Source organism: Mirounga leonina, unplaced genomic scaffold (assembly GCF_011800145.1).
Source record: "Mirounga leonina isolate KUSES-001 unplaced genomic scaffold, KU_Mleo_1.0 Mir_53, whole genome shotgun sequence".
In the NCBI taxonomy this organism is placed as follows: Eukaryota; Metazoa; Chordata; class Mammalia; order Carnivora; family Phocidae; genus Mirounga; species Mirounga leonina.
In genome coordinates, this window is record NW_023270807.1 from 3,592,439 (window position 1) to 3,619,048 (window position 26,610).

The 26,610-nt window shown below is 41.6% G+C and overlaps 1 protein-coding gene across 8 annotated transcripts in view; it reads left to right on the forward strand.

Annotated features, from left to right (window-relative positions):
* Positions 1 to 26,610, forward strand: part of KCTD20 (potassium channel tetramerization domain containing 20) — a 40,992-nt gene that overhangs the window by 7,967 nt on the left and 6,415 nt on the right. For 2 of the 8 annotated variants that reach the window (XR_004676588.1, XR_004676589.1), the window contains exons 2-9: positions 12,195 to 12,400; positions 14,936 to 15,209; positions 18,064 to 18,166; positions 18,525 to 18,645; positions 19,928 to 20,125; positions 21,552 to 21,662; positions 22,960 to 23,258; positions 25,156 to 25,208. Coding sequence is in view for 5 of the 8 variants with exons in the window: in XM_034990864.1 (XP_034846755.1) it covers positions 12,241 to 12,400; positions 14,936 to 15,209; positions 18,064 to 18,166; positions 18,525 to 18,645; positions 19,928 to 20,125; positions 21,552 to 21,662; positions 22,960 to 23,252 (1,260 nt within the window). In the remaining 3 variants the exon portion in view is untranslated. Of the gene's footprint in view, positions 1 to 12,194; positions 12,401 to 13,202; positions 13,394 to 14,935; positions 15,210 to 18,063; positions 18,167 to 18,524; positions 18,646 to 19,927; positions 20,126 to 21,551; positions 21,663 to 22,959; positions 26,592 to 26,610 lie in introns of those variants that run through there. The other 6 variants (XM_034990864.1, XM_034990866.1, XR_004676587.1 and 3 more) reach the window with 6 other exon arrangements.

Here is a 26,610-nt window from a genome sequence, read left to right on the forward strand (position 1 = left end):
TAAATTCTATTTTGAAGGCTATAAATACAGCTGCACCAACTCTCTTTTGGGTATGTCTCTTTTTCCATCCTTTGCCCATTTTTCTGTTAGGTTAGTTTCATGCATTTTCCTAAGCTCTCATTGAATATTGTGATAACAACTCTGTGTAGTCTGTTGCAAATACACTTTTTCAAATCTGTCTTTCTAGGATCCCTTACCATACAAAGGTTTTTGGTTTTTGGGGGGGGAGGGGGAGTTGTAGTCAAATTTGTCTTTTCTCTTTTAGCTTTTGGGTTTTGGGTCCTGATTAAAAAGGCCTCCCTACTCCAAGATTTTTTTTTTTTTTAAAGATTTTATTTATTTGAGAGAGAGAATGAGAGAGAGAGAGCACATGAGAGGGGGGAAGGTCAGAGGGAGAAGCAGACCCCCTGCTGAGCAAGGAGCCCGATATGGGACTCAATCCCGGGACTCCAGGATCATGACCTGAGCCGAAGGCAGTCGCTTAACCAACTGAGCCACCCAGGCGCCCCCTACTCCAAGATTTTAAGTCTCCTAGAATATTCTTCAAAAAGAATATTGCTGTGAATCAGTCTCTCGTCCATGAAATGAAAAGTTAAACTAAATCATTTGTTCTCAAACATACCCAGCCCACCGGATCACCTGAAGAGCTTAAAAATTCGTTCTCAGATTCTGCCCCAAACTTACTGAATCAGAATTTCTGGGGAATGGAGCCCAAGAATATGTTTTTAACGAGTTCTGGGTGATACTGATTGTCAGCTAAACTTGAGAACCACTGGACAATATAATCACTAAGGTCTCTTATTCCAAAATATTACTCTTCTGTATTATAAAACTCTTGTGTTTTGAGTTTTCTCAACAACTAGATTGTAAGCTCTTTGAACATAGGCAGGACTATTTCTTCTTAAGTATTACCCTTCTTGCCATTAACCTGTTAAGATCCTGTTGATCTTCACACTGGGACAATTCCAATAGCCTCTTCTTTTAACTATTCCAGTCCATCTGTGGCTATATTTATCTTGAAGCATTCATCTTCAAGCATTTTGAACATGAGCCTTCTGTATATAAAAACTTTGGCTACAAGACAAAATTCTGTTTTACTTTGTAATTCAAGGCTTCCATAAGCTGGCTCCATCTTATTTTTCAACTTTATCTTCCCCCAGGGTTTTTGTATATAGTCTTCCAGGTTGTGCATTGTACAGCTCCTTAGGTGATGGTATACACAGGGTTCCCTGGAGTTGTATGATACGATCATGACCCTGATTTCTGCCATCCTTTTTCATTAACCCTTCACTCTAGCCTGATTGGTCTCCCACCCCACCCCCCTTTTATATAGTAATAAGGCCTTGTTCACTCGTACTTTCCTGCCTGTTATATGCCATCTACACTGTCTGGCATGCCCTTCCCTCTTTTCTCTATCAAAGTTCTACATATTAACATCTACAGAGTGGAGTATTACATAGTAATAAAAAGAATGAGGATGGTTTCTAATCATTCCTTTGTAGTGAATTCCAGGATATATTGTTAAGTAAAAATAGCAAAAGACAGCATTTGATACAGTGGTCCATCTTCTGTATAAGAAAAAATGGAATTTTGAATTTATACATATGCATGCATTTTATGCTTATTTCTTCAAAGAGAAATATGAAGGATAAACAGAAATTAATAAAACTGGTTATCTGTAGGGAATAGATGGGGAAAGATTGGAGGGAAAAGGGAAGGGAAAGATACTTTTCTGAGCATTCCTTTTTTTTTTTTTTTTTTTAAGATTCATCCATTTATTCTGGCGTAGGGAGGCAGAGGGAGAGGGAGACAGAATCCCAAGCAGACTCCCCACTGAGCATGGAGCCCCACACGGGGCTCCATCTCACAACCTTGAGACCAGGACCTGAGCCAAAATTAAGAGTTGGGACGCCCAACTGACTGAACCACCTAGGTGCCCCATAATACCTGAACTTTTGAACCATGTAAAGGTTTTACATATTAAGTATAAAGAGAAATGAACCTGGGGCGCCTGGGTGGCTCAGTCATTAAGCGTCTGCCTTTGGCTCAGGTCATGGTCCCAGGGTCCTGGGATCGAGCCCTGTATTGGGCTCCCTGCTCCGCGGGAAGCCTGCTTCTCCCTCTCCCACTCCCCCTGCTTGTGTTCCCTCTCTCGCTGTGTCTGTCAATAAATAAATAAAATCTTTAAAAAAAGAAATGAACCTAACCTACATACCTATAGAGAAAAAATAAATTGAACATAGCATACTGATTGTACATTCCTAGTGGGATGTACTTTAAGGACAAAAAGAACTGCCACCCCAATAGACACTTAAAATTTGGTATATTTTTATTGTTAGTAATAATATTGATGTTATAATTTTCAAACTAGTTTATGAACCAAGATTTTCATTGTGAGGGGAAAGATATACTAATTTAAGAAAAACCTATTGTGTTGCATTTGAATTGAAAATATCAGTATAAATTCATAGTTGTTTAAAAAAAAAAGTCCCCAACTTTGTCCATTGAAATGGCCTAGAAGCAATGACACCCTCATAGCTATAAGGACAGCTAGTGCTCATATCCTGATTTATGAATGCCATTGCCCACTAAAAGGAAAAAAGGTTTCAGGGACAAGTGGCTGATTCCAGGTCTGGGGTAGAGATGATAAAAGGTGAGCTTAGAGAAATCTTATGCCAGAAAGTACCCTCAAAAGCAAATAGAATTGTGTTAAAATGACACAGGACGATGGGAACCCCACCCGCCATATTTGTGGCAGTTTGAACCAAAAATTGGGGACAATTTAAAAAGAAAATTATGGTAATGGATTATTATACTAGATTAAAACAAATCTTGGTTTTTTAAGACTTTATTTGACAGAGAACGAGTGAGCACACTAGCAGGGGGAGCGGCAGGCAGAGGGGGAGCGGCAGGCAGAGGGAGAAGCAGGCCCCCCGCGGAGCAGGGAGCCCGATGCGGGGCTCGATCCCAGGACTGTGGTATCATGACCTGAGCTGAAGGCAGACACTTAACCAACTGTGCCACCCAGGAACCCCTAGATTAAAACAAATCTTTAAGTTCATAATGATACTTAGGAGAAATAAGGGAAGAGTAAAGAAAGAGTTCTACTTCATGGAAGACTGCTATACAGCAGATGTAGGATGAATAACACAATTAGAAAGCCATCATTTTGCAGCCCCAAATGTAATAACTGATTCAGGCAAGAATCATCAGTAGATTGCTAAAACCACTGGGTGAAAGGTTATTGGGAGATAGGGTATTACATCTCTCTCTACAATGAAGAGAGATCTGGATAATCTGGTAGATCACCATTTAACTAGTGATCAAACTTATCCCCTGTAGTGGGGTAACCTGGCATTATGTGCCTCTAATGTGATGTGTTTAGAAGGATACAACTGCCATCTAGGTCATATTCTTGTTTAGACACAAGAAAATGTTTTACTTATATGGAAATAGATCCAGGATGTTGGAACTGACCTAGACTTTTTAAAAATGTCAATTTCAGGGGTCCCTGGGGGGCTCGGTTATTTGAACTTCCAACTCTTCATTTCAACTCAGGTGGTGATCTCAGGGTCGTGCGGTCATGAGATCAAGCCCTGCACCCTGCACGGGGCTCCTGTTTCTCTCCCTTTCCCTGTCTGTACTCTCTCTCAAATAAATATATTTTTTTTAATGGGGGGGAGGGAAATGTAATATTAAGAGTCAGAACAACCAAATGCAAGGAAGGGGCCTTGATTGGATTATGGATCCCAAAAAAAGGCTATAAGAGAAAATATGAGGCCAAATTAGTAAATTTGATTATGGATTATATGTTGAGATTACAGAATTGTTCATTTTCTTAGATGAAAATGGTACTGTTGTGTCTTGTAGGAGAATGTCATAATTCTTAGACTATGCGTACTGAGGTATTAGGGATAGAAAGTCTGTAACCCTCAGGTGATTTGGAAGATGTGTGGGGAGAGGGAGGAAGCGTAAGTGCACACAAATGAGACAGGGTGATCATTGGTAAGTCTGAATGGTATATATGAGTGTACTGATTGTAATGATTTTTCCATTTTCCTGGAGATTTGAAAAGTTTCAAAATGAAAAATTGGGGCAAAAAATCTTACCTTCAGAGCCCAGCACAGATTTTTGTCTGATGAAGACTTCCTTTTCCCAACCACACTAGCTAGAGGTGATTTCCTTTTTTTTTTTTTTTTTTAAGATTTTTATTTATTTGACAGAGAGAGAGCGAGAGAGGGAACACAAGCAGGGGGAGTGGGAGAGGGAGAAGCAGGCTCCCCGCTGAGCAGGGAGCCCGATGCGGACTCCATCCTAGGACCCCAGGATCATGACCTGAGCGGAAGGCAGCCGCTTAACACCTGAGCCACCCAGGCGCCCCTAGAGGTGATTTTCTCATATGAACTCTATGACTTTTATGTTTCTCTTATGATCCCCAAACCTAAATGCACATGGGAGCTGCCTGAGGAGTTGACTTTTTAAAAAAATTACAAATTCCTGGACCACACTGTAAGCCTATGGTGGGAGGATAGGCCTGAGACTCGAACCAGTGTTTTTAGAACCACTCATTCTGTATATATTAGTTTATTTTTTTCCCATATCCCCACCTAACCAACGTGGGAGCTTAGGATCAACGCTGAAGTTGTTGCTCAATCCTTTGTGTCCCTCATTGCTGGCCCGCAATGTTATGTGTGTTCCACACGGTAGATGTTTGGTAAATATATGCTGACTATACATGTTGACTGATTTGTTGATAAACTGAAGAGATTACCAGAAACCTTTCTGAATTTGAGAGATTAAAAAAGAAACCTAGGGGCACCTGGGTGGCTCAGTGGGTTGGGTGTCTGCCTTCGGCTCAGGTCATGATCTCAAGGTCCTGGGATCGAGCTCCGCATTGGGCTCCCTGCTCAGCAGGAAGCCTGCTTCTCCCTCTCCCTTTGACCCCCCTCCCCACTTGTGCGCTCTCTCTGTCTCAGATAAATAAAATCTTAAAAAAGAAGAAAGAAAGAAAGAAAGAAAGAAAGAAAGAGAGAAAGAGAAAGAAAGAAAGAAACCTAACTGATAAAAGTGTTTAGTTAATACAAAACATTCATTAGAAAGCTGTGTAGTTTTGGGGCGCCTGACTGTCTCACTCAGTAGAGCACACAACTCTAGATCTCAGAGTTGTTATTTCAAGCCCCTCATTGGGTATGGAGCCTACTTTCAAAAAAAGAAAGCTGTGTAGTTTTTAGTTCTAAAATTACAGGTTTGGTTTAAAGAAATAACATGTCTGTTATCAGTAAATGTTTGAAATTAAGAGTTAACAGTGGTATCATAATTGAATTTTATTACCTCTGCAAACGGACATATTCAAAATCCAGTAGTTATTCTTTTTTTTTTTTTTTTTAAGATTTTATTTATTTATTTGAAAGAGACAGACAGGCGAGAAGAGGGAACACAAGCAGGGGGAATGGGAGAGGGAGAAGCAGGCTTCCTGCGGAGCAGGGAGCCCGATGTGGGGCTCAATCCCAGGACCATGGGATCATGACCTGAGCCGAAGGCAGACGCTTAAGGACTGAGCCACCCAGGTGCCCTCCAGTAGTTATTCTTAATATAAAAAAAATAACAGCTACACAGAGATAGAGGCCTGTTGGAATTGAGATAAGGGATGATGTGGTAGGTAGGTAATAATGCAAGAAAGAAACAAGCAGAGATTTAAAAATGTTTTGAATATGATTTTTAATAAGCTTGAAGCTAGGTTTGAATATATGAATAGTAACAGCTAACGGTTTTTTTAGTGTTTACCATATGCCAGAGATTGTGCTTGATCTAAAGTATTTGTGATCCTTAAAATAGCTCTTCTAAATAGATATTATCAATTTACAGATGAGAAAATTGAGTCTCAGAGAAGTTAGTCATGTGCACAGATTCACATAGCAAATAGGTGGTGGAATTGAGAACCAAACTATGCAGTCTGGTTTCAAAGCACTTGCTGGCAAATATGGGCGGCGGCATAGGGTATGGTTAAATATAGCTTCCCTTAATTTGAGACTTTGTTAAGAAATGGTATGGTAAATGGGAAAACATTTTATAGGATTAGTTCTTTGAAAAGAAATAGAAACAAAAGATAAAGCAGTTAAGGGAAAGGGGTTGATCTTTACTAGGGATTAATTGCTTAGGATCATAGGGAGAGTATATAAGGGCATGTATAAAAACCTTGACCAGTATTCAAGAAGTGCAGTATTAGGAGTTCTTTTTCTGCACAGAAGAAGTCTTCTGGTATAGCTGCAGTATTAACCTAGACAGCATAATCTATCTTTAATGCATATGTATTCATATGTGTTAAAATAGCAGAAGTAAACTTAGGTTTTACTTTGAAATTAAAAATTTGATTAAACACTGTCTCAACAATAACAGCAAAATTGTAATATTAAGTTTTCAATTATCCACACATTTTTAAGATTTCATTGGAATGAGTTATGGCAGTAATCTTTTCAGGTAAAGTGAATTTTTACTTCCTATAATAAAAGTTGGAACAAATGGGCGCCTGGCTGGCTCAGTCAGTGGAGCATGTGACTCTTGATCTCAGGGTTGTGAGTTCAAGCCCCATGTTGGGTGTAGAGATTGCTTAAAAAATAGAATCTTTAAAAACAAAGCTACATTCTGGGTAAGAAACTGGTATAAGGAATCTGTGTATAGTTGCTATCCATTAAATGTAATGGTCTGGGGCGCCTGGGTGGCTCATTCGTTAAGCGTCTGCCTTCGGCTCAGGTCATGATCCCAGGGTCCTGGGATCGAGCCCCGCATCAGGCTCCCTGCTCAGCGGGAAGCCTGCTTCTCCCTCTCCCACTCCCTCTGCTTGTGTTCCCTCTCTCGCTGTGTCTCTCTCTCTGCCAAATAAATAAAATCTTTAAAAAAAAAAATAAATATAATGGTCTATGACTCTGATCACAGTAATTCTAAACTAATAAAACATGTTGCTCATTGCAGAAAAAATATAATTAAGACATAATTTTAAAAATTAGAAGAAAAAAATTTCCCTGTTGACAAAAATACCATTTAGAACTTCTAGCTAAGGGACATAGAAAAATGATAGCAAGATTGTTGAAATTACACATGACATTGGCACAGAAATAGATGAATCGGTGGAACAGTGTAAAAACCAGATCAGGCATTTATTATATGTTAGTATTTGATAAAGGTGACATCTCAAATCAGTATGGGAAAAAATGGACTCTTCAGAATATATTAAGGCAGTTAATTGGTTAACCATTTGAATTTTGGTAGATCCATACCTCATGCTGTATACAAAACAAATTCTATATGGGTAAAGATCGAATGTAAAAAGAAAAAGGCAGTAAAACACGAAATTTGGTTATAACCATGTAATAGAATAGTATGTACCATTGAAAATGATATGAGTGTAACTGTTGACATACAGGCAAAATCGTGGTATGTTGAGAAATACAGCATAAAACAGCAGAATTTCAAATTTTAAAAATAAAAAGAAATATATCTGTGTATTTATGCTTAGGGAGGTCTGGAAGAGGAATTCTGGGTGATTTTTGTCTTCTCAGTATTTTCTGTCAGGAGCAATAAGCCTGTACTGCCTGAGTGCAGGATTATTCTTTGTGTTTTAGAATTCTGCAGGAGTAAAAGAGCAAAAGAAAAGACAGCTTGGCAATAGAAGAGGAAGATACAGTGTTTTTGTGGGTTGGGGCAGTTGCGGGGGGCATGGAAAGACACAGAAGGTCAGGTGCAAATGAAGAGTTAGGCAGCTGAGGCCAAAAATAATTTGTAGAATTCCAGAAACAGTACAGGGTATCGGCTCACTGAATCAAAATGAGAAAGGTGGCTGAAATCCGAACCGGACAATAGTCAGAACGTAAGTATATTCAAAAGTAGAGGATGAGCATGATGACATGCTTAGCTAAATAAATACTGAGCAGTTGTATAGGGAGATTGACACAGCTCTCCCAAGATCTCTTGCCTTTTGTATGGTGCCTCATGAGTTTTGAGAGCTTTGCCATGCATCCTGTTTGAAAAAGGTTTGTCTAACTTGGTAATGGCAGACCTTCTCTATTTTTATGGATGAAAATACTGAAGCTTAAAGAATGTTTTGGTGAGGGCGCCTGGGTGGCTCAGTTGGTTAAGCGACTGCCTTCAGCTCAGGTCATGATCCTGGAGTCCCGGGATCGAGTCCCGCATCGGGCTCCCTGCTCGGCAGGGAGTCTGCTTCTCCCTCTGACCCTCCTCCCTCTCATGCTCTCTGTCTCTCATTCTCTCTCTCTCAAATAAATAAATAAAATCTTTTAAAAAAAAGAATGTTTTGATGACATGGCTAGTTAATAACGAAGCCAAAGCCAGAACCTGCTTTGCTTCAATCCTGGTGAGTAGTCTTGTAATCATACCTCATTCTCTCAGACTTCCAGGGAGATGAGAACAGTCCTGGGAAACACCCAGTGATTCTAGTCAAGCCTGACAAACTTGATATGAATAAATCACTATTACCTAATACCTACCCAGCATGGTTGTTTTTCCCCACCCACCCAAAACTTTTAAGGCTCTCAAAGGTAAAATTTTTGATGAAAATGACTTGTTAATTTACCACATTAAAATGAGTTATCACATTTCACTTATCAGATTAGCAAAGATAAAACTGAAACACTGTTAGCAAGAGTTCTGGAAAATGAATGCTCCATGCTGCTGGAAAGACTTTCAATTGGTATATTTGTAGAGGGCAATCTGGCAGTACCTATCAAAACTTAAAAATTATTTACCTTTTTCCATATCAATTTTACTTCTTGGAGTTTATTCCAAGGATATAATGGGGAGATGCCCAAAGATAACATGTGCAAAGATTTCATCACAGCTTTGTTAATTTTTTTTTTTTAAGATTTTATTTATTTTAGAGAGAGTGGCGGGCAGAGGGAGAGGGAGAGAATCTCTAGCAGATTCCCCACTGAGTGAGGAGCCCGACACATGGCTCTATTCCATGACCCTGAGATCATGACCTGAGCCAGAATCAAGAGTCTGACGCTTAACTGACTGAGCCACCCAGGCTCCCCTCATGTAGACATTTTAGATTTTATCTTTCATCTCTGTTGTCTCTCCCCACCCCCACTATTACCCCTTTTTAACCTATTGCCAGAAATCCTGGGTATTATCAGAGAATATGTGTGAAGCAAAATGGAAAACCTATTCACCTTTAATAGAAAACAGTAGAGTTCTCATTACTATGCATAAATAAAAAAGCATAATGGAACTAGACCAAAGTCCATGATAGATGATTAAAACAGTCACAGAAATGTGGTTTTCATATAAGAACAGACTGAAAAGACTGGGGTTTGTTTGGCATGAAGGTTAGGCAAAGATGTAATTACTTTCTAAATCTGGTTATGGACTATAGATGAAGGGTAGACTGGTTTATTTACCAAATTCTGTGACCTCCTACCTCATCTTCACCAGCTTACTCTGAAGTAAAAAAAAAAAAAAAGGGTAACTGCCTTTTAAAAGATCATACCCTTCTCGGGGTCCTGGGATCCACCCCATGTTGGGCTCCCCACTCAGGAGGTCTGCTTTTCCCTCTTCCTCTGCCCCCTCCCTGCTCATACTCTCTCTGTCTCAAATGAATAAATAAAATCTTTTTAAAAGAATAAATAAAAGATCATAACCCTTGTACCATTAACAGTCTGAAAGCATTATGCTTTTGAGATACATTCATGTTAGGGTTGTTTGCCCCTAACCCCATTACAACTAGATTTTAAAAATCTGAATAGTTCAGTGCAAGATATTATACTTAATGGCACAGTGATCCATGTAATTATCTTGTTTTCTTCAGAAATAATTGATTAGAGGAAATTGCAAGTAAGAAAATACATAGATTTATTATAACTAGAGGTTATTTTGGATTAATACTCAAGATGATTGTTTTTGGGAGAAACCAGTGTGTCTGTTTTTAGATGCAATATGTCTCCGAGATAATTCCACTAGCAAAGATTGTGTGTAAATTTTCCAAGATGGGAGATTTTGATTATGATGCTAAGGGGTTTTGCTATTCCAGGTCCGCAAAATCATGACTTAACAAAATATGAGCCTTCGTGGGAGGCCTGTGAAATAAAAAATATATTTGTGGGGCTTTTTAGAGTGTATAAAAATGCTTGCATATACTGTGTGGAAGTGGAGCTCGAGCTGCTTGCTAGATGTTAAGTTTTCTTAATGGCCGTATAGTCTGAGCTCCATTATTAATATATTTCTGACTCCTCATCCTTTCCTGAAGCAGTCTCTTCAGCTATTGTTCAGTGTGCTAGGGGCAGCACAATCCTTTGGGTTTTTTGTTTTTTTTTTAAGGTTTTATTTATTTTTCAACAGAGACAGCGAGAGCAGGAACACAAGCAGGGGGAGTGGGAGAGGGAGAAGCAGGCTTCCCGTTGAGCAGGGAGCCTGATGTGGGACTCGATCCCAGGACCCTGGGATCATGACCTGAGCCGAAGGCAGACGCTTAACGACTGAGCTACCTAGGTGCCCAATCCTTTGGTTTCTTAATCATATGTTGCTATGACCTTTAGGACTGCGTTTTGGCCAAAGATAGTTTTGTAGCAATAGAGACTACATTGTTGAAGTGCTTGCTTTTGCTTTTCTTTTTTCTTTTTCGTTTTCCTTAGATCTGTTCTGAGGACCACAATCCATTTGGGGGATGGTTACAGAACTGAACCATGGTTGGCAGTGAAAATACACATTCAAAGTTGAATGAAAGCCTCATCCTGGAAGGGGAGTGGTATTATGTTTAAACTGGCTGCTCTGGTGTATGTGGAAGAATTTGGTGTCAGTTAACTTTTTAGGTTTCAAAGTTTAAGAGAGTTTTGTTCTGTCCTTCTAGGATTATAGAGGAATTAATTCATAGAAGACTTTGGGAAATGTTGCATTAGGTGATTTCTTAGTGTGTGCCACTAAGCATTAATCCTAGTGAAGAGTTGAGAAGCTGTATCTATAGGTTAAAGTGAAACATTGTCATTCAGAACCAGTTAAGCTTAAAGAAGCAGACCCCCTTTTGGTCTTTCCAATGTTGGCAATATGTTGGCAATAAGCTCTTTCCAATTCCATGGATCTTTTTCTTACCCCGTTCTGTAGACCTGATTTTGACATCTTCTGAATCAAACTTGAGGGCAGTGGTGGTTTTATTTGACTTTACCAGTCGCTAGGGATCTGTTTTAACATCTACATGCTACGAGTTCCTGCTCTTAGTGACCGAATTTCTTCCTGAAATGGTGTTAGCATGCAACCATTTGCATAAAAATTGGTGGTGACGTAAGATGATTCTTCCACCAGAATACCAAGTGGAAATCAGTACAGTAGAAACTGAAAGTGCTAATAAGTAGGGTAAACTTCGGGAATATTTCAGATAGTTGGGCATCCCCCAAGGATAGAAGGGTTGCAGGGCATGATTATCTGGAAGAAAGGTATGAAGCTTCTCACATAGCCCCCCCTCCCCATTCTGCCCGATGAGCAAATGCCTGGCATGAGGCGGTAGCTTGTTATGGGTTCCTCACATGACTGTCCTGTCTGGGGGAGAGTTAGCCTTCTAGCCAATGATGTGTTGTTGTAATTTTGAGGTGGGGGCTGGGGTTAAGCATAAGGTACAGAAAGTGAAAGAGAACTTATAAAAAGGAACTTGAGCACTTAAGTCCAATTTTGTTTTTTTGTGTGTTTAGTGCAGGTGACTTCTTGTTTCAATTCTTACATGAGCATTATGGTTGTTGACAGTTTTCATTTCCTAGTGCTTAATTGTTGCAGGAACACATATGTCTAGATTATTTTTAATATATGGTCAGATTTTCTTTAATTGACCCGTTGGATTCTTCCCCTCTTTTGGTGATCTAAACACCACCAAATTACTGCACTACCATTTAACTTAGAGAACTGATCATGATTGTGGCCAAAATTGTGGATTTCATGTCTGGTTTTGGATACGGCTTAAAATTATTCTCAAATAACAAGTTGATCAACGTTCTTACATTGTTAGTGATTTGGTAAAGACCATTTAAATAAGTCCAGTTCCTCCCAGTATCAAATCACAGAAATAAGTTTAAGATGTCGTTTCTTCTCCGAACAAGAATGTGAGCCGTCTGTGAGTTCTCCAGCTCGGCTTTCATGCCTTAAAGTCCTTGAAACCTGTCTGGAGAGCTTTCTAAATCCTGCACATTCCTGTCTTCCAGGCTTTTTTTCTGGCCCAGCAGACAGTTCAGGATCCAGAACCCAAGCATGAATGTTCACCGCGGCGGCGAGAGCGACAGGGTACTGCGGCAGGAGGCGAGCTGCCTAAGCGATGACCCTGCAGCTGCGGCCCAAGAGAGAGAAACAAATAGCCTGACTGCTTCCGCTCTTCAGAGTCTCGCTTACCCTCTAGGTGCCAGGAGCGATGGTACGATGGTTAGATCTCGACCTAATTCGGAGGGCTTTCCGACCCGTGAGCGTCCACTCTGCCCAGAGGCATAAATAACATCTCCAGCTGATTGGCTTAGCTCACACGTCACAGTTACCTAAGGCTGCCCGCCACAGCCAGCCCCCTGACTCAGTCAGTCCCGCACATCTAACTCGGCGGTAACCGTGTGAGAAAAACAGTCCTGGATCTGGAGTCAGAAGACAGATTCAGATTCTAGCTCAGCTTCTTATCCTCTGTAACCGTGGAGGAGCTCCTTAATCTTTCTGAGCCCTGCTTTCTTAATTTGGAAAATGGGGATATTAATATTCTTCTTACTTCATGCGACTGGGAGACTTTGGAGTTAATGGATGTGCAGGCTCTTGATAAACTGTCCGGTTCTTTTTAACTTTGAATAAAGGCAGCGGCAACACTAATAATAGCAGTTACTGTTTATTGAGCACTCACCATGCTAGGAACTTTACGTACATGTTTTTAGATAAAGAATGGCAGACTGTGGCCAAATCCAAACCACTGCCTGTTTTTGTAAATAAAGTTCTAAAATGCAGCCATCGTGCCCATTTGTTTACATAGGGGCTTTGGCTGCTTTCCTGCTACAGTGGCATTGACTGTGACCCACAGAGCTTTCTGGCCTTTTACTGATCCCTGCTTAGAGTCCTCTTCCTTGTGCAGATGAGGAAAGGAAGCTTCGGAAGCTTACAGAACGTGCTCAGGCCCACACCGCTAGGAGTTGGGCGGCTGCCTTTTGAACCCGCGTCTTTCTGACCGGGCTGTGCTATTCTAGATGCATCCACTGGCAGAGGGGCAGGGTGTGCCTGCCATCCTAGTGTGTGCCAGTTTGCGCACGGAGTCCCCCTTCCTGCTCACCCACGCACGCTTCCCAGGACTTGAGGCGCCCTTCAGGAATCAGCCCCCTGAATTGCTTCATTGCTGTGGGCAGTGGGCGTGCGGAATCAAGCATCCTGAATTTGTGATGTAGGTACCTACTTTCATTTTTTAGAACAGCACTTTGTGAAAGCCCATCTTGGTGATGAAAGTGTTTCTTTGCTAGAAGCTTGCCTGTGGATTGTGTGGAAGCTTAGCTCTTGTTGTGCAAACAACAGGGCCACACTGAAAATCTGTCAAAAGCTGTAGGATGTGAACCCTCAATAAACGTTTGGTCTAGATTTGGTTTCCTTTTCTCTAGAAGCAAATGGGAAAGAAAAGTGAGTGTATTCTAGGTCACAGTTTATCTAAGGACCCAAAGTCAGGCTCATTTCCCACAAGTGATGGGCAGTAATCATGTTCATGAATTGTTGTATACAGACTTAAAATACGTGCGGGATGGGAGTCAGATATTCAGTTGTATCTATAACCTTTTACTTTTTTCAAAAAAAAGATCTGAAGAAAATACAGAAAAGTTAATTAAGCTTGTCAGATCTAGGTGGCGGGATACGCATATTGTATTAACTTTGGTATGTTTGAAATTTTTCATAAAAGAGACTTTTTTTTTACCTTAAAATATATTAGAACTGCCAATTTAAAAGAATCCTGTGATAATACTTTTATAAATATTTCCCCCAAATTGTCTTCTGCATACATCCAGATTTCAGATACTGAGTTTTAAACCTTTTTTGCATGATATGGTATTAGCACACTTTGAAGTGCTCTCACATACTTTATTTCAGTTGATAGAAGAATCCGGTGAGGAAGGTGGAGTGAACACGATTCTCATTTTACAGAACTGAACAAGGTTTAGAAAATTAAATAAATTGCTTAAGGAAAACGGCTCCTTGGTGATACTAGGACAAAAACAGGTTCTGTGAAGGAATCCTAACGCAAGGCCACTTGCACTGGAACCTTTCTGCTGAAGGCAAGCCCTGCCTCTTCAAAAAATGGTGCTGGTGATGTTAGGATTCTCCAGTGCATAGTGAAAATGCATTTTTATATGAATTTCTAGGAAAAGTAATGCATCAGACAATTAGAGACTGTCATCCCTTCTGGGGAAATAAAATTTAGAAACATTTGGAAATTTTTAGAAGGATGTGGAAAAGGAATAGTTTCAGCACCCAGAGGTAGCAGGTTCCTTAAATAAAACACAGGAAGTACAAGAGTATTATTTAGAGCTAGAAGTGGAAACAGAAGTAAAAAGTGATTTCCTCTGTGAGACAAGACCGGGGGAGGGCATGGAGTCTGGCAGGGCCTTGCTGGTTGTCCACAGAAATTCTCTACTGTTTAAATTTTTTTAAGCCATGCATATAATTTACTTTAAAATTTTTATATCATTTTAAAGTATGGGCATTATTGCCTTCCTTCTCTCCTCCCCACCATACAAACCTGGAAAAAAGCTCAGGGGGATCCAGTATGAGTCTCTAGCCTATTTTTCCTTTACTTGTTCAAGGCAAGAGTTTTTTGCCTGCGAACACCTAAAAGTTTGGGGGTTTTCTTGTTGTTTTTTAAAGAGACGAGGTTTATTCCCCCCCCCCCCCAAGCCTTTTTGCTGTCAAGTTATTTTGGTTTGTTTGTATGATCTTTTAGACCTTTCACTTGACTATGCCTCTCAGCCAGCAAATCTTCAGTTCCCTCACATAATGCCACTTCCCGAAGACATCAAAGGCTCCTGCTTCCAAAATGGGAATAAACGGAACCATGAACCCTTTATGGCTCCAGAACGATTTGGAAACAGCACTGTGGGCTTTGGCAGTAACGTTCATTCCCAGGCGCCAGAGAAAGTGACACTTCTTGTAGATGGCACACGTTTTGTTGTGAATCCACAAATTTTCACTGCTCATCCGGATACCATGTTGGGAAGGTAATTGATGATAATTTCCTTCCAAATTCACTCTGTTCTCTATGAATAGAAATACCTGCTGTTTATCTTGCACTAGATGTGAGGAAAAGAAGCCCTGCATTGCTTATTTTTCTACCTTCACATCTTTGTGAGACAGGGAGGGCAGGCTTATACAAAGCCTTATATGTGTTGATGATTTGGGGGATGTACTTAATTTATTTACAAAGCCAGTACAGTAAAATGGGCCCCCACAAAGGGAAGTGCAATCAGAACTATGGAAAATAATCTGCTGAATATCCTTCCCTCTTCCTCTATAAACTCCCTCTGAAACAGAAGTCACACACCTCATCTCTCTTAGCCATAATTCATACACCCTCACAGAAGTAATCTTGTCTGAGCTCCACAGGTCAAAGACAGGGTTAAGGGAAGATCTAAGTTGTGGCTTTTTTTTTTCTTTTGTCTTTTAATAAAAAATAGACACGTGTTCCACATGACACAACAGCAAAACCGTTTTACAGGAAAGCCTTTTGGCGGCTGTCCGTTGCCCACTCTGCTTGGCAGCGGGTGTCAGGCTGTCATTTTCTGATGCCTCCATCTCTATTCAAGTTTTCCAAAACTGCATCTTTCTATCTGGCTGTTGTACTGTGTCGTGACTGCTCTCTCTTTTCTTCATGTTCCATTCTCTGTGCTGCTTCATTGAAGACCACAGTCTTAGCCTCCTCTCCTCACATCCTGCCTCCAGCATTTTAGGGGTAGCGTTTAGGAAATGGAAGAGCCTGCCAAGGAGGAGCACTGGCCAGAAAGTGTTTTTTGGAGCCTGGACTGGGAGTTAGGAGGTTCTCCTTCTGGCCAACCATAGACCTTAACATGAGGAAGAGCAAATTGGGATAAGAGTAAAAATAATAACAATAATAATAATGTATGTGTATATACACACAGACATTTGGCTTTTGAGGATTTTCATCTACTTGGAAGTAGATCTTAAAGATCTAACCTCACTCAGGACTTCGAACTAATTTGAACTGATTTAGAAATCAGAACAGACCACACTCATTTGTTGAATTTTAGGCTAAATGGAATCCAGCTATTCAAATATATTTATATTTGAACATACACATGCAGATTCATGATGAACCATTTTTAACCAGAAAGAAATCTGTATATTTCTCAAACATCTGAATTAAGACTAAACTAGAACATTGAAACATTTTCCAGACTGGCCCTACATTTTATCAGACTTGACTTCCTGTCCTCAGTCTCGGTGTTGCTACCACTGCCCCCCCACACACACACCCCCCAAAACAGTGTTCCCTCGGCGCTGGCTGGCTCTTTGAGGTAGATTGCCTCTGACAGTGATCACGAGAGGGGCAAGGATTTTCTGGGTGATAGATTAATTCTTGGGTGACCCTCTTTCTTTGAATCTAGGAATGAGTTGTCCCATGGCAAGAGCGTCTGATTCTTTATCTAGGTGGTTTATCAGCTAAGGTTATCAGTTCTGAGAGTTACTTAAGTTTGCACTGTCCTGAGGTTACATACAGTGTTGGTAAGCCTAGGCAGTGAGCTAAAAAATGTGGGCCACTAGTCACAAGTGGGACAAGCTGAGAGATTGCAAATGGATTAATGTTAGTCCATACCACTACCAGATAAATAACTCTGAGCTTAGGTCTTGCTGATGATAGTTAAGGGGTGGGGGTGGGGGGAGTGGCATTACATGGCATGTTCACTATTTTGATTCATAACTGTCTTGGCTAGACTTTAACCAGAACGTTCCAGAAAAATGTCAGCATTCTTTGAAGACATTTTTATCAGGATGGATTTCTTATATATGGTGTTAGTGGTTTGGAAAGTATGTGATTTGGAATCTTTTTCAGACCTTTGAAAAGCAGCCAATTTAGGGTGGAGGATAACAGTTTTAACATTGAACAGCAGGGCTTCCCAGCAGGTTAAGAAAGGAAATGACAGTGAGGTGCCATTGGGAACTTAAATCAGGCTGGCTGAAGATCCTGATTACCTGCCCTGTCCCTCACACTGGTTTCCCATTCCACAGCTCAGACGTGCAACAGGAGTGGGGGAAGTCAAGGGGCCAGTTTTACTGGAGGGGATCTGAGAGGGAGGAAGGAAGCATGGGAGAAGATGAGTAAGGAAAAGCAAGATCTCCCTGTGCCCTCCTGACCTCTGCGTTCATGCAGAGCAGGCTTGCCTCTCTAAACTGTGTCAAACCACTGATAAGCCTAATACCTCCCATCCCTGTCTACTTGACCTGAAGTTCCTATCATTAGAGTTACTCCGTGGATTGAAGGGCATTTTCCCCAGAGCTCCAGCATTAAAATGTACCAGGAAAGGGAGAACAGTAACATCTGCACCCACCAGTATAGATGCATCTATCACATTAGATGTTGAAAAGCAAAACTCAGAACTACTGAGGACTGACAAGCTAGATAAGTAAGGAGGAGGGAAGGGACCAGGAAGGGTCAGGAGCAGGAGATGCACGGTCTTCCTGAGCTGCCGGCATATCCCTGGGCAGTGGGGAGGGCGTGAGAGGCAACCCTCACACATGCCAGAGATTTTCCAAGGGCCAACTCTGCAGATGCTGCTTTACTTCATTTGCTGTCACAGCAGCTTACCACCCGTGATCCTTGAGGACTTGGCTGCTTCATTTCTCCTTGCTCTCAAATGCTGCAAGCAATCGCTACCACCTTTTCTGTCTGGAAGGAGCTGCTTCTTAGGGGTTGGGTCCCACTGCTGTGTTTTCAGTTTATACTATGAGAACATGGAATGGAGTCTTCCAGAATGAGGTGAAGAGGGGAGCAGTCCTCACGCATGAAGAATCCGGCCGGACTGGAGAAGATTAACATTGTTGCCTGATGTCTTTCAGAATGTTTGGACCAGGAAGAGAGTATAACTTCACTCGGCCCAACGAGAAGGGAGAGTATGAGATCGCTGAAGGAATCAGTGCGACTGTATTTCGAACGGTGCTGGTGTGTAGGAGCCCTTGTTGCATCCTCTTCCCCAGGGGCAGGCATAGGCAGAAGCCTGGAGAGTTCCAGCAGACTGTTACTGACTTTAGGGTCTCTGGTTCCCAGTTCCCTTTCCCTCTAGTTTCTATTCCTGTAACTTTGAAGCACCTCTTGTTTGTGTGAGCTCAGTCAGCTATCAAGGTGTGACTAAGCATGCCCGGAGAGCCAGGAGCCACTTTGCCAGCTGACAAGTCAGCCAACTTGGTGATAGTTCTAGTAAGCTACCATTTTAACAGAACCAGGAATGGATAGGGGGTTGAAGAGGTCACTTTTTATCTTGGTTCTTTGCCTACATTTCTTCTTTTTAATCCATTTACAGGATTATTACAAAACTGGTATCATCAATTGCCCTGATGGCATCTCTATTCCAGACCTTAGAGATACATGCGATTATCTCTGCATTAACTTTGACTTCAACACTATCCGATGTCAAGATCTGAGTAAGTTACAGATACCTAATACCTGCATTTGAGCAGCTGAACTTTGAGTTTGCTTGGAATCGACTGATATTTTTTATCACTAAACATGAGTTTCAAGTGTGGGCTGAAAATCATCTGCAGAGGCAGAGACATGATACTAACCTATTCCCTCTCCTGCTTCACAGCACTGTGAGGAAGTGGAGTAAACCAAAGAGAATGCGTGGTGGGTTCTGAATCTAGCTTGTCCAGTGAGGCACTGAGGTAATGGCTTACCCTCTTGGGACCTTGGTGTCTGAACTAATAAACAAGGATATTGATTCTTGGACATTAGTGAGCCTTCCCTCATAGAGTCAAACAGCATAAATTGGCTGGGTGGTTCATAGAATCATTTTTACCGTTATTATTAACTTTGTGTTTACTAAGTGCTTTCTAGATATGAACTTGCTTAATTCTTGCAACAGTGAGCCCTGCAAGTCAGGTGATAACCCCATTTAACAAATGGGAAGACTGAGAAATTGACTTGTTCAAAGCTCTAAAGAGCTGGGATTAGAGCTGTTGACTACAAACACCATTCTCTTATTATCACCTAGGCTTCCTGAAATTATTTAAAAAATTATTCTTTGAGGTTCACGATACATTTCCCTGCATATTCCATGAAGTTCTCTAGACTTGTGGTTTCTCTACTGGGTCTAGCGCACACTTAGAGCAAGTCCCTTGGTGTCCTCAAACTTCAGATGATCCCTCTTCTGTGGTACCATAACTCCACGAGATTGGGGTTCAGAGCATCTTCAGAAGAGGTCCTACAAATGATGGTTCTTTCTCTTGTAGAATTAATGTACGTGGTTTGACGTTGTATAGCTAACAAAACCTCAGTTGGTCAAAATGCTCAGGGATTATTAAGCATGAGGGGGGCACCTGGGTGGCTCAGTTGGTTAAGCATCTGACTTGGTTTCTGCTCAGGTCATGATCTCGGGGTCATGGGATCAAGCCCCACGTCGGCTCCACGCTGGGCATGGAACCTGCCTGGGATTCTCTCTCTGTCTTCCTCTGTCCCTCCACCCCTCCCTCCCTCTCGATAATAAAATAAATAATAAACATGAGGAAGTTAAGGAGTGGTAAAACGTGTAACATATCTAACAAAATCAGCTTCATTAGCGCCTCGGAGCAAGAAACCATCTTCTGCCTTTATGGGCCCCCTGTCTGGAACTTCTCCGTGATAACAGCCATCACCTCATAGCTTTTTCATTGCAGTAATAGCTACATTCGGCCAGAGAGGATGTTCACCTACAGCTTCTCTCCCCAGGTGCTTTACTGCATGAACTGTCTAACGATGGTGCTCACAAGCAGTTTGACCACTACCTCGAAGAGTTGGTCTTGCCCATCATGGTGGGCTGTGCCAAGAAAGGGGAGCGAGAGTGCCACATCGTTGTGCTGACGGATGAGGATTCTGTGGACTGGGATGAAGACCACCCCCCTCCCATGGGGGAGGAATATTCCCAAAGTAGGAGCCCCCCGCATGGTGTAGATGCTTTCCGCACCAGACGTGCTGCCCAGAGCAGCAGTTAGATCCTGGAAGCAACATGAATGTCACTGTTGAGCTGGCAAGGAGCACACTCACCTGGATGATCAGGGCACGTGATGCAGGGTTGAGGTCTCTGCTGAGTGTGTGACATTGTCCCACCTCCCGCTGCTGCCCCTGGTGTCGGATACTGCGGTGAGACGGAGGCCAGATTGAGGCCATTTAGTGGTGGTGTCACTCTTCTCTCCGCTGGTTCCATTTTTAATGAATGTACCAATTCAGAAGGTACAAAAGGATGGATATACATTGAAGAGTCTTGATCCCATCCCTGCCTCATCCACCCGGTTTTCCTCCTCAGCTTCTTTTCTATCCTTCAGATGTATTCAGTGCGCATACATAAGCAATTACATCCATGGTTTTTCCTTTTTTTCAAATGCTTCCATAGTCTACAGACTGTTCAACACCATGTCTTACATAAAAAGCTTCCACAGTCTTTTTAATGGCTGTCTAGTGTTCCACTGCACGACTGTGCCAGAGCGGAATTAACTAGCTCTGTTGTTGGACATTTAAACTATAAATTATGAATGATGCTGCAATAAATAGCCTTTTAAACGGAGTCTTTTTCACACATGTGTATCTCTATAGAATAATATTCCTAGAAATGGAATTTCTGTGCCAAAGCTTTGTTCCTTTATAATTTTGATAAATGTTGCCGAATTCTCCTCCATATTACACTCACAAAACAATATGTGGCAGGTTTGTTTTCCACACCCTCACCAAAACAATGTTTTACTGAACTTTTATCTTTGTCACACTGATAGGTAAAAAATAGCATCGCATTTATGTTTTAATTTGCATTTCTCATTTCATGATCAGCACTCACCATCTTTTTAAATTTTAAGAGCCTTTTAATTTCCTTTTCTGTAGCTTTATTTGTGCCTTTTGCCCATTACAGAATTGGATTGTCTTTTACTTAGTGATTTGTGAAGGCTATTTGTGACCGCTCTTTCTATATATATTAAGGAAATTAGCCCTTTGTAATGTGAGTTGCAGGTATTTTTCCCAGTTGACTTTTGTTATTTTGTTTTTTTTTAGCTTTGGTAACAGTGGTTTTGGCCAAGCAGAGACGTTATATTTTTAAGTAGTCAAATGTGTCAGTTTTTACATTATGGCTTCTGGGTTTTATGTTGTACCCAAAAGGTCTTCCCCACCCTGAACTATAAAAATTTCTCATGTGGTTTCTTTCTTATGTTTGATCTATTACTTAACATTTAATCTGTGATCCAACTGGATTTTTTTTTTGGCATCAGGGTCAGGTATACCTTTCATTAGTCTGATTCTGTTAGCTCGTTTCCCTCCTCTTTTAGAAGTTTTTACTCCATGACTAACTCAGTTTTTCTTTTTCCAGTTCTTTATAGCTCTAAGCTCTATAGATTCTTCAAATATATTGAGAATCGTGATGTCGCTAAAACAGTGTTAAAGGAGCGAGGCCTGAAAAATATTCGCATTGGAATTGAAGGTAATAAATATCCCCATTAGTATTCAGCTTGCATGGCTCATGGAGTGGGTTGTATCTATGGGCACAGCTTGTGTCCTTAAAACCCGGCTTCCAGAGGACGTAGAGAATAGGCACACATGAACACTACATTCCTACCCATGTGAAGGATTCCTGGTTTTGTTTTTGTTTATCCTTATATTTCCTTTTCATTTTATTTCCATTCGTAAATGCTTAAATTAAAGCAGCTGCAGGAATAAATTCCGGTGTACTGCTTTGGGATAAAGGGCAGTGAGGGCCAAGGACATGGGCGGGGGGGCGGGGGTTGTGGAGCAGGGCCCGTGGGCTCACCAAGTGGGAGAGTCATTCCATCAACAGTCTTGGAGACTCAAATTTGAATTAATTCCACTGCATACCTTTGAGGAATGTCTGTGTGTATTGATAGAATGGTTTGAAGTGATCTTGAGCAAATGGCTCCCAACCTGTGGTCTCCATAGAAAGGTCTTAGACACTGATTCTTCGAGAATGCTGAAGCCATCCTGGTCTCCTCTCCATGAGTCTTTGACTCTTGAGTTTTGCTGTTCTTGCTATCTCAGTCTTGCCTGCGGAACCCATCAATCTTTATTGTGTCTCATTTAGGTTGGAATTTCAGGTGGGAAGAGATTTTTGAGGTCTATTAAACCTCTTTCACTGTGTCCCTCCTTTGTCACTGGAAACCCCAGGAACAGGGTGACAAGGATTACTCCATTTCCCAGCATCCCATCAGACTGTCCTACCATTAGAACATTCTTCCATATATCTAGTAGATAACTTCCTCTCTCTTCGGTCTTCCTTCTAGTTCTAGCCTCTGAAGCTACTCTGAGTAAGATTTCTCCCATTTCCATGTGATAGCTTTTCAGATATTTCAGGCAACTTCCCTGTTTTTTTCTTTAGGCTACACATTACACGCTTTCTAACCACTTCTCCTACAGTATGAGATAAGCACTAGAATTAGAGACTGGAGTTCACCATGGCCTAGCAGGATTTCTGTTCTGTGGCATTGTTGCCAGTAAGTACAGGCTTCTGAAATTACTAAGAGGCTGTTCTCGCCCTGCCATTAGAAGAGATAGAATTTTTGTTACTTCCCTTCCAGGGACAAGACCTACTAACCTGGATAGGTGGGAAGTGAGCACGTAAGTGGGTGGGAGTGGCAGGGCATGGTCAGAGGTCATTTCCCCAGCCTTTGAATTTGGGAGGAAATTAAGTGGTTAGAGAAGAGAAAGTGTGGAATCTAGAGTGGGCAATGTCCTGGAGTCATGAGAATGGCCTTTTTCTGTTTCAGGTTACCCTACCTGTAAAGAAAAAATTAAGAGAAGACCCGGTGGCCGGTCTGAAGTAATCTATAACTATGTGCAGCGCCCCTTTATCCAGATGTCCTGGGAAAAGGAAGAAGGGAAGAGTCGCCATGTGGATTTCCAGTGTGTCCGAAGCAAATCCCTCACTAATCTGGTAGCTGCTGGAGAAGATGTCTTAGAGGACCAGGAGATAGTAATGCACCACCCACCCCAGGTGGATGAACTCGACCGGCTGAACGCTCCACTTTCTCAGATGGTGTCTAACGACTTTCAGGATTAGGGCCAGGTGTGGACCCGTGTCTCTTTAGAGCCCTTCTCTGTCTGCGATGCCCACAGCCAGTTCTCCCCTTGGTTTGTCTCCCCTGAGTATCAGGAGACCTGCTTCTCCGTCCTTTCCCTCTCTCTCACAATTAGCGTGTGTCCTTTTCATTACTGAAAAGTCTGTGCCTCCGGCAGGGGATGAAAAAGCACTCACTGGCAAATAAGCTACCAGCTTTGCAGCAGCCCTGGTAACTTGAAAAATTTGGATCTGGTGCCGTTTACAGAGTCTTTGCATAACTGCAAAAAGTAGGAAAGGAAGTCGACTCCCATTGGCTCATATTCATCAAAGCAGTCCTCTCATCCTTTATACTTTGTCCTTGGCTTTTTTGTTTGCTTTATACCAGGTAAATTATGTAGCAGCAAAGGGACCAAACCTTAAAAAAAGATAATCTGTAGCTTCCACAAGCGGGCGCTAATGGGATTGTCATTAGGGGTCAGTGAAGATGCCATTCCTGGTGGCCTCTGTGCCCAGACCTGCATCTGGGAAGAACTAGGCTCTCATCAAAACGTCCAAAAGGAGATTTCTTAAGAGTTTAAATTCAGTTTTTTCATTAATGCAATGAATAGTTCAAAACCCCACAGATTCGACTGAAGTCCAATAATAATGTAACAACATTTATGAAACCTTTTTAGGTTCAAGGTTTTTGAGTCTAAAGAAATCATTTGGAATGAAATTCACAACTCAAGTAGAAGAACCTGTCCAGATCAGGCCACTTTGATTATCCTGGCTTGGAATCTGCTGTGAAGCCATAGGTCGTCACCCTAGGCAGCACATTGCTGTGAGTGTGGCTGGGAAACCTTAGATGATATGGCTGAGAAAGGCTTTTAAGAGGCAGGCAGAAATTTCTCCCAAGTGCTCTGTTTCTCAATAGAAAGACTTCTAAGAGCTCCAGGGAAGGGGGCATTTGGGGTAAAGCGGGGTGGGGGAAACGTCACCTGCCCAGGCTTTGTCCCAGTGCAGGATTTTTCTTTGTATATTCTTTACATACTATGGAATTTTTTTGGATATCAGGATATTTGTTTTTGAAGTAGCCTATCACACTGGGTTAGGAAACCATACTGCTGTCATCCCCAAAGGATAGATGAGTTGAAGGGGTATTAGGCCTAGTAATTTTGTTTGATCTTGTCGGCTCTGTATTAATAATGCATAGTGTCTGACAACCCAGATCACTCCTCCCAGTACTGAACCATTTTCCCTTGTGTCCTCATGGCTATTAACAGCAGAACTAAATTTAGAGTCTAGAGCCAGATGTTAAGTGTCTGGGGATAATCTCCCATTTTATGATAAAGGTTGGCCTTCTAATCACCAGAGCCTTTACTCATCACAGATTTCAAAGAGGTACATAGTTTCCTTCAAGTTCTTTAAGGTAACATGACGAGTTTTCTTAAATTCCATTCCTGTAAGATACCATAGAGCAAGTTAGGTGACTCCATTTTGACTGCCCTAGTTGTAGTCCTCCAAAGGTAAAGTCAGATGGGTGTCGAAAGCTGTTCTTTCCAGGCGTGAAGAACAAGAATGTTCTTAAGAAGTGTGTTCTCTGTGCTTGTGACCAGCATCACAGTGGAAATCAATACTCCGTTCATTACGCAGAAAGTAGTAGTAGTAAGGGGTTAAACTGAGCCATCTCCCACTTAGAGAATTCTGACTCCCACTGGCATCCAACTTGTAAGGCTGATGGTAAGGGTTAAAGTTTAGGGTGAGGGTTTTTTTTGTAGCCAGAGGGTACTTCTATGTCTGTGAAACTCCTTGATTCCTATTTGAGGTCAGGTTTGGCTTTCACCGTGCCAGTATTTCATTCATACCCACTGATAGTTGACCAGCCCAGATAATCGTTTAATGGTGCTTCCTTTCTGCTTCTCAGTTGACTTCCTCCCATGCCATCACAAAGGAAATCTGAATGAACTGTGTTCTCTAGTAAGTATAACGTCTGTTCTCCATCTTCTGTATGAACATTTAAGTGTGAACATGCTGCAGTTAACCCTCTAAAACCAATTAGTCCTTGCTTAGGTGAAAAGCCAAGTATGAAAGTATGGCATGTACTTAGCACTCTGTTCTATGTAAATGATTAATTTCCTCGGGCTTTCAAGAAGTACGTCTCCCTTCCCCCCCTCCCCAATTGGGTTAATGTGCTTTTGGCCCCAACCCATGGGGTGAGTGAGCTGGAAACCCATACAGGTTAATCTGCCAGTGTCACTAGATGGTGGGGACAAAGGGAAAAGTGGGGCCCACAGGTCCCTTCTGGTAAAGAGGGAGCTTTCTTCTGCACCCACCACCGTCCCAGCCTGGAGCTCAGCATCACTGCAGTTTCGGAGCTCCCCTTTCCTGGGCCCAAGACAGTGCATGATGGCAGAACTGCTGAGTCCCCACAGGGACGGGCTGAGTTGCAGTCATTCCCTTCAGAGTCTGTTACTGGCCAGCTGGGCAAGAGAGGTTTCTAATAAAGGTGGAACTCAGGTTTGGTGGGGTTTTTTTTTCTTCTAAGTGCCTAAATAAGCAAGCTAGGCTGTTTATACAGAGCCATCTTCAGAGGAAGATATTTTGCTCTGACGGTCTTACTCAGATAGCTCTGCAAGCCAAGAGGAACCTGAATTTGAGATTTAGAATCGGAGTTTGTGAATGCATCATTATCATGTATCGCTGACTGGGAAACATTTGGCTTTGAGCTGGAGAGTGGGCAGAGTGTTAACATGTGTCTGGTGAGATGATCATGGTTTCTCCAAAGTGGAGGAAAAGTATTGAAAAGATGGCAGCATTTAAATGGTAAGGAAGCTAGAAAGTACATTTACTGCATAATATGTAATAGCCAATATTATTTTAAGCTAAATTCCAAGAAACCAGTATGTCATCTAATGTATACAGGTCTATGAAAATACTATGGAATAAGCCCAGGAAGGATGGAAATATTTGCAGAAAACAATCAGCACAGGCTTTAACTCAAATTGTCAAAGTGCGATATGGAGTCTTTTTTTTATCGAGTGTCAATAGAAAGTTAAGAATCAAAGGGTTTTAGTAATTTATCCAATGCCACCTCTTGCCATTATTTTGAGGTTGTTAAAATGCACAGACGAATTCAGAAGGCAAACCTGATGCCTTCCCTGGGGAAGATGGAGCCACATTCGTGCTCTGGGTGGGATCCCCTCTGCAGGAGAACATTACACTTTCTCTTAAAGGCAAAATGCTTGTAGATTTTGCCTCTTTACTTTGTATTTACTTCTAAAGTTGCACTTGTTCACCTACCAGTGTTTACGAAATCCTTTATTTGGGATGCTTTTGCTATAATAAAATATTATCATTTGTGTCCATGTTGTTTCTTTTT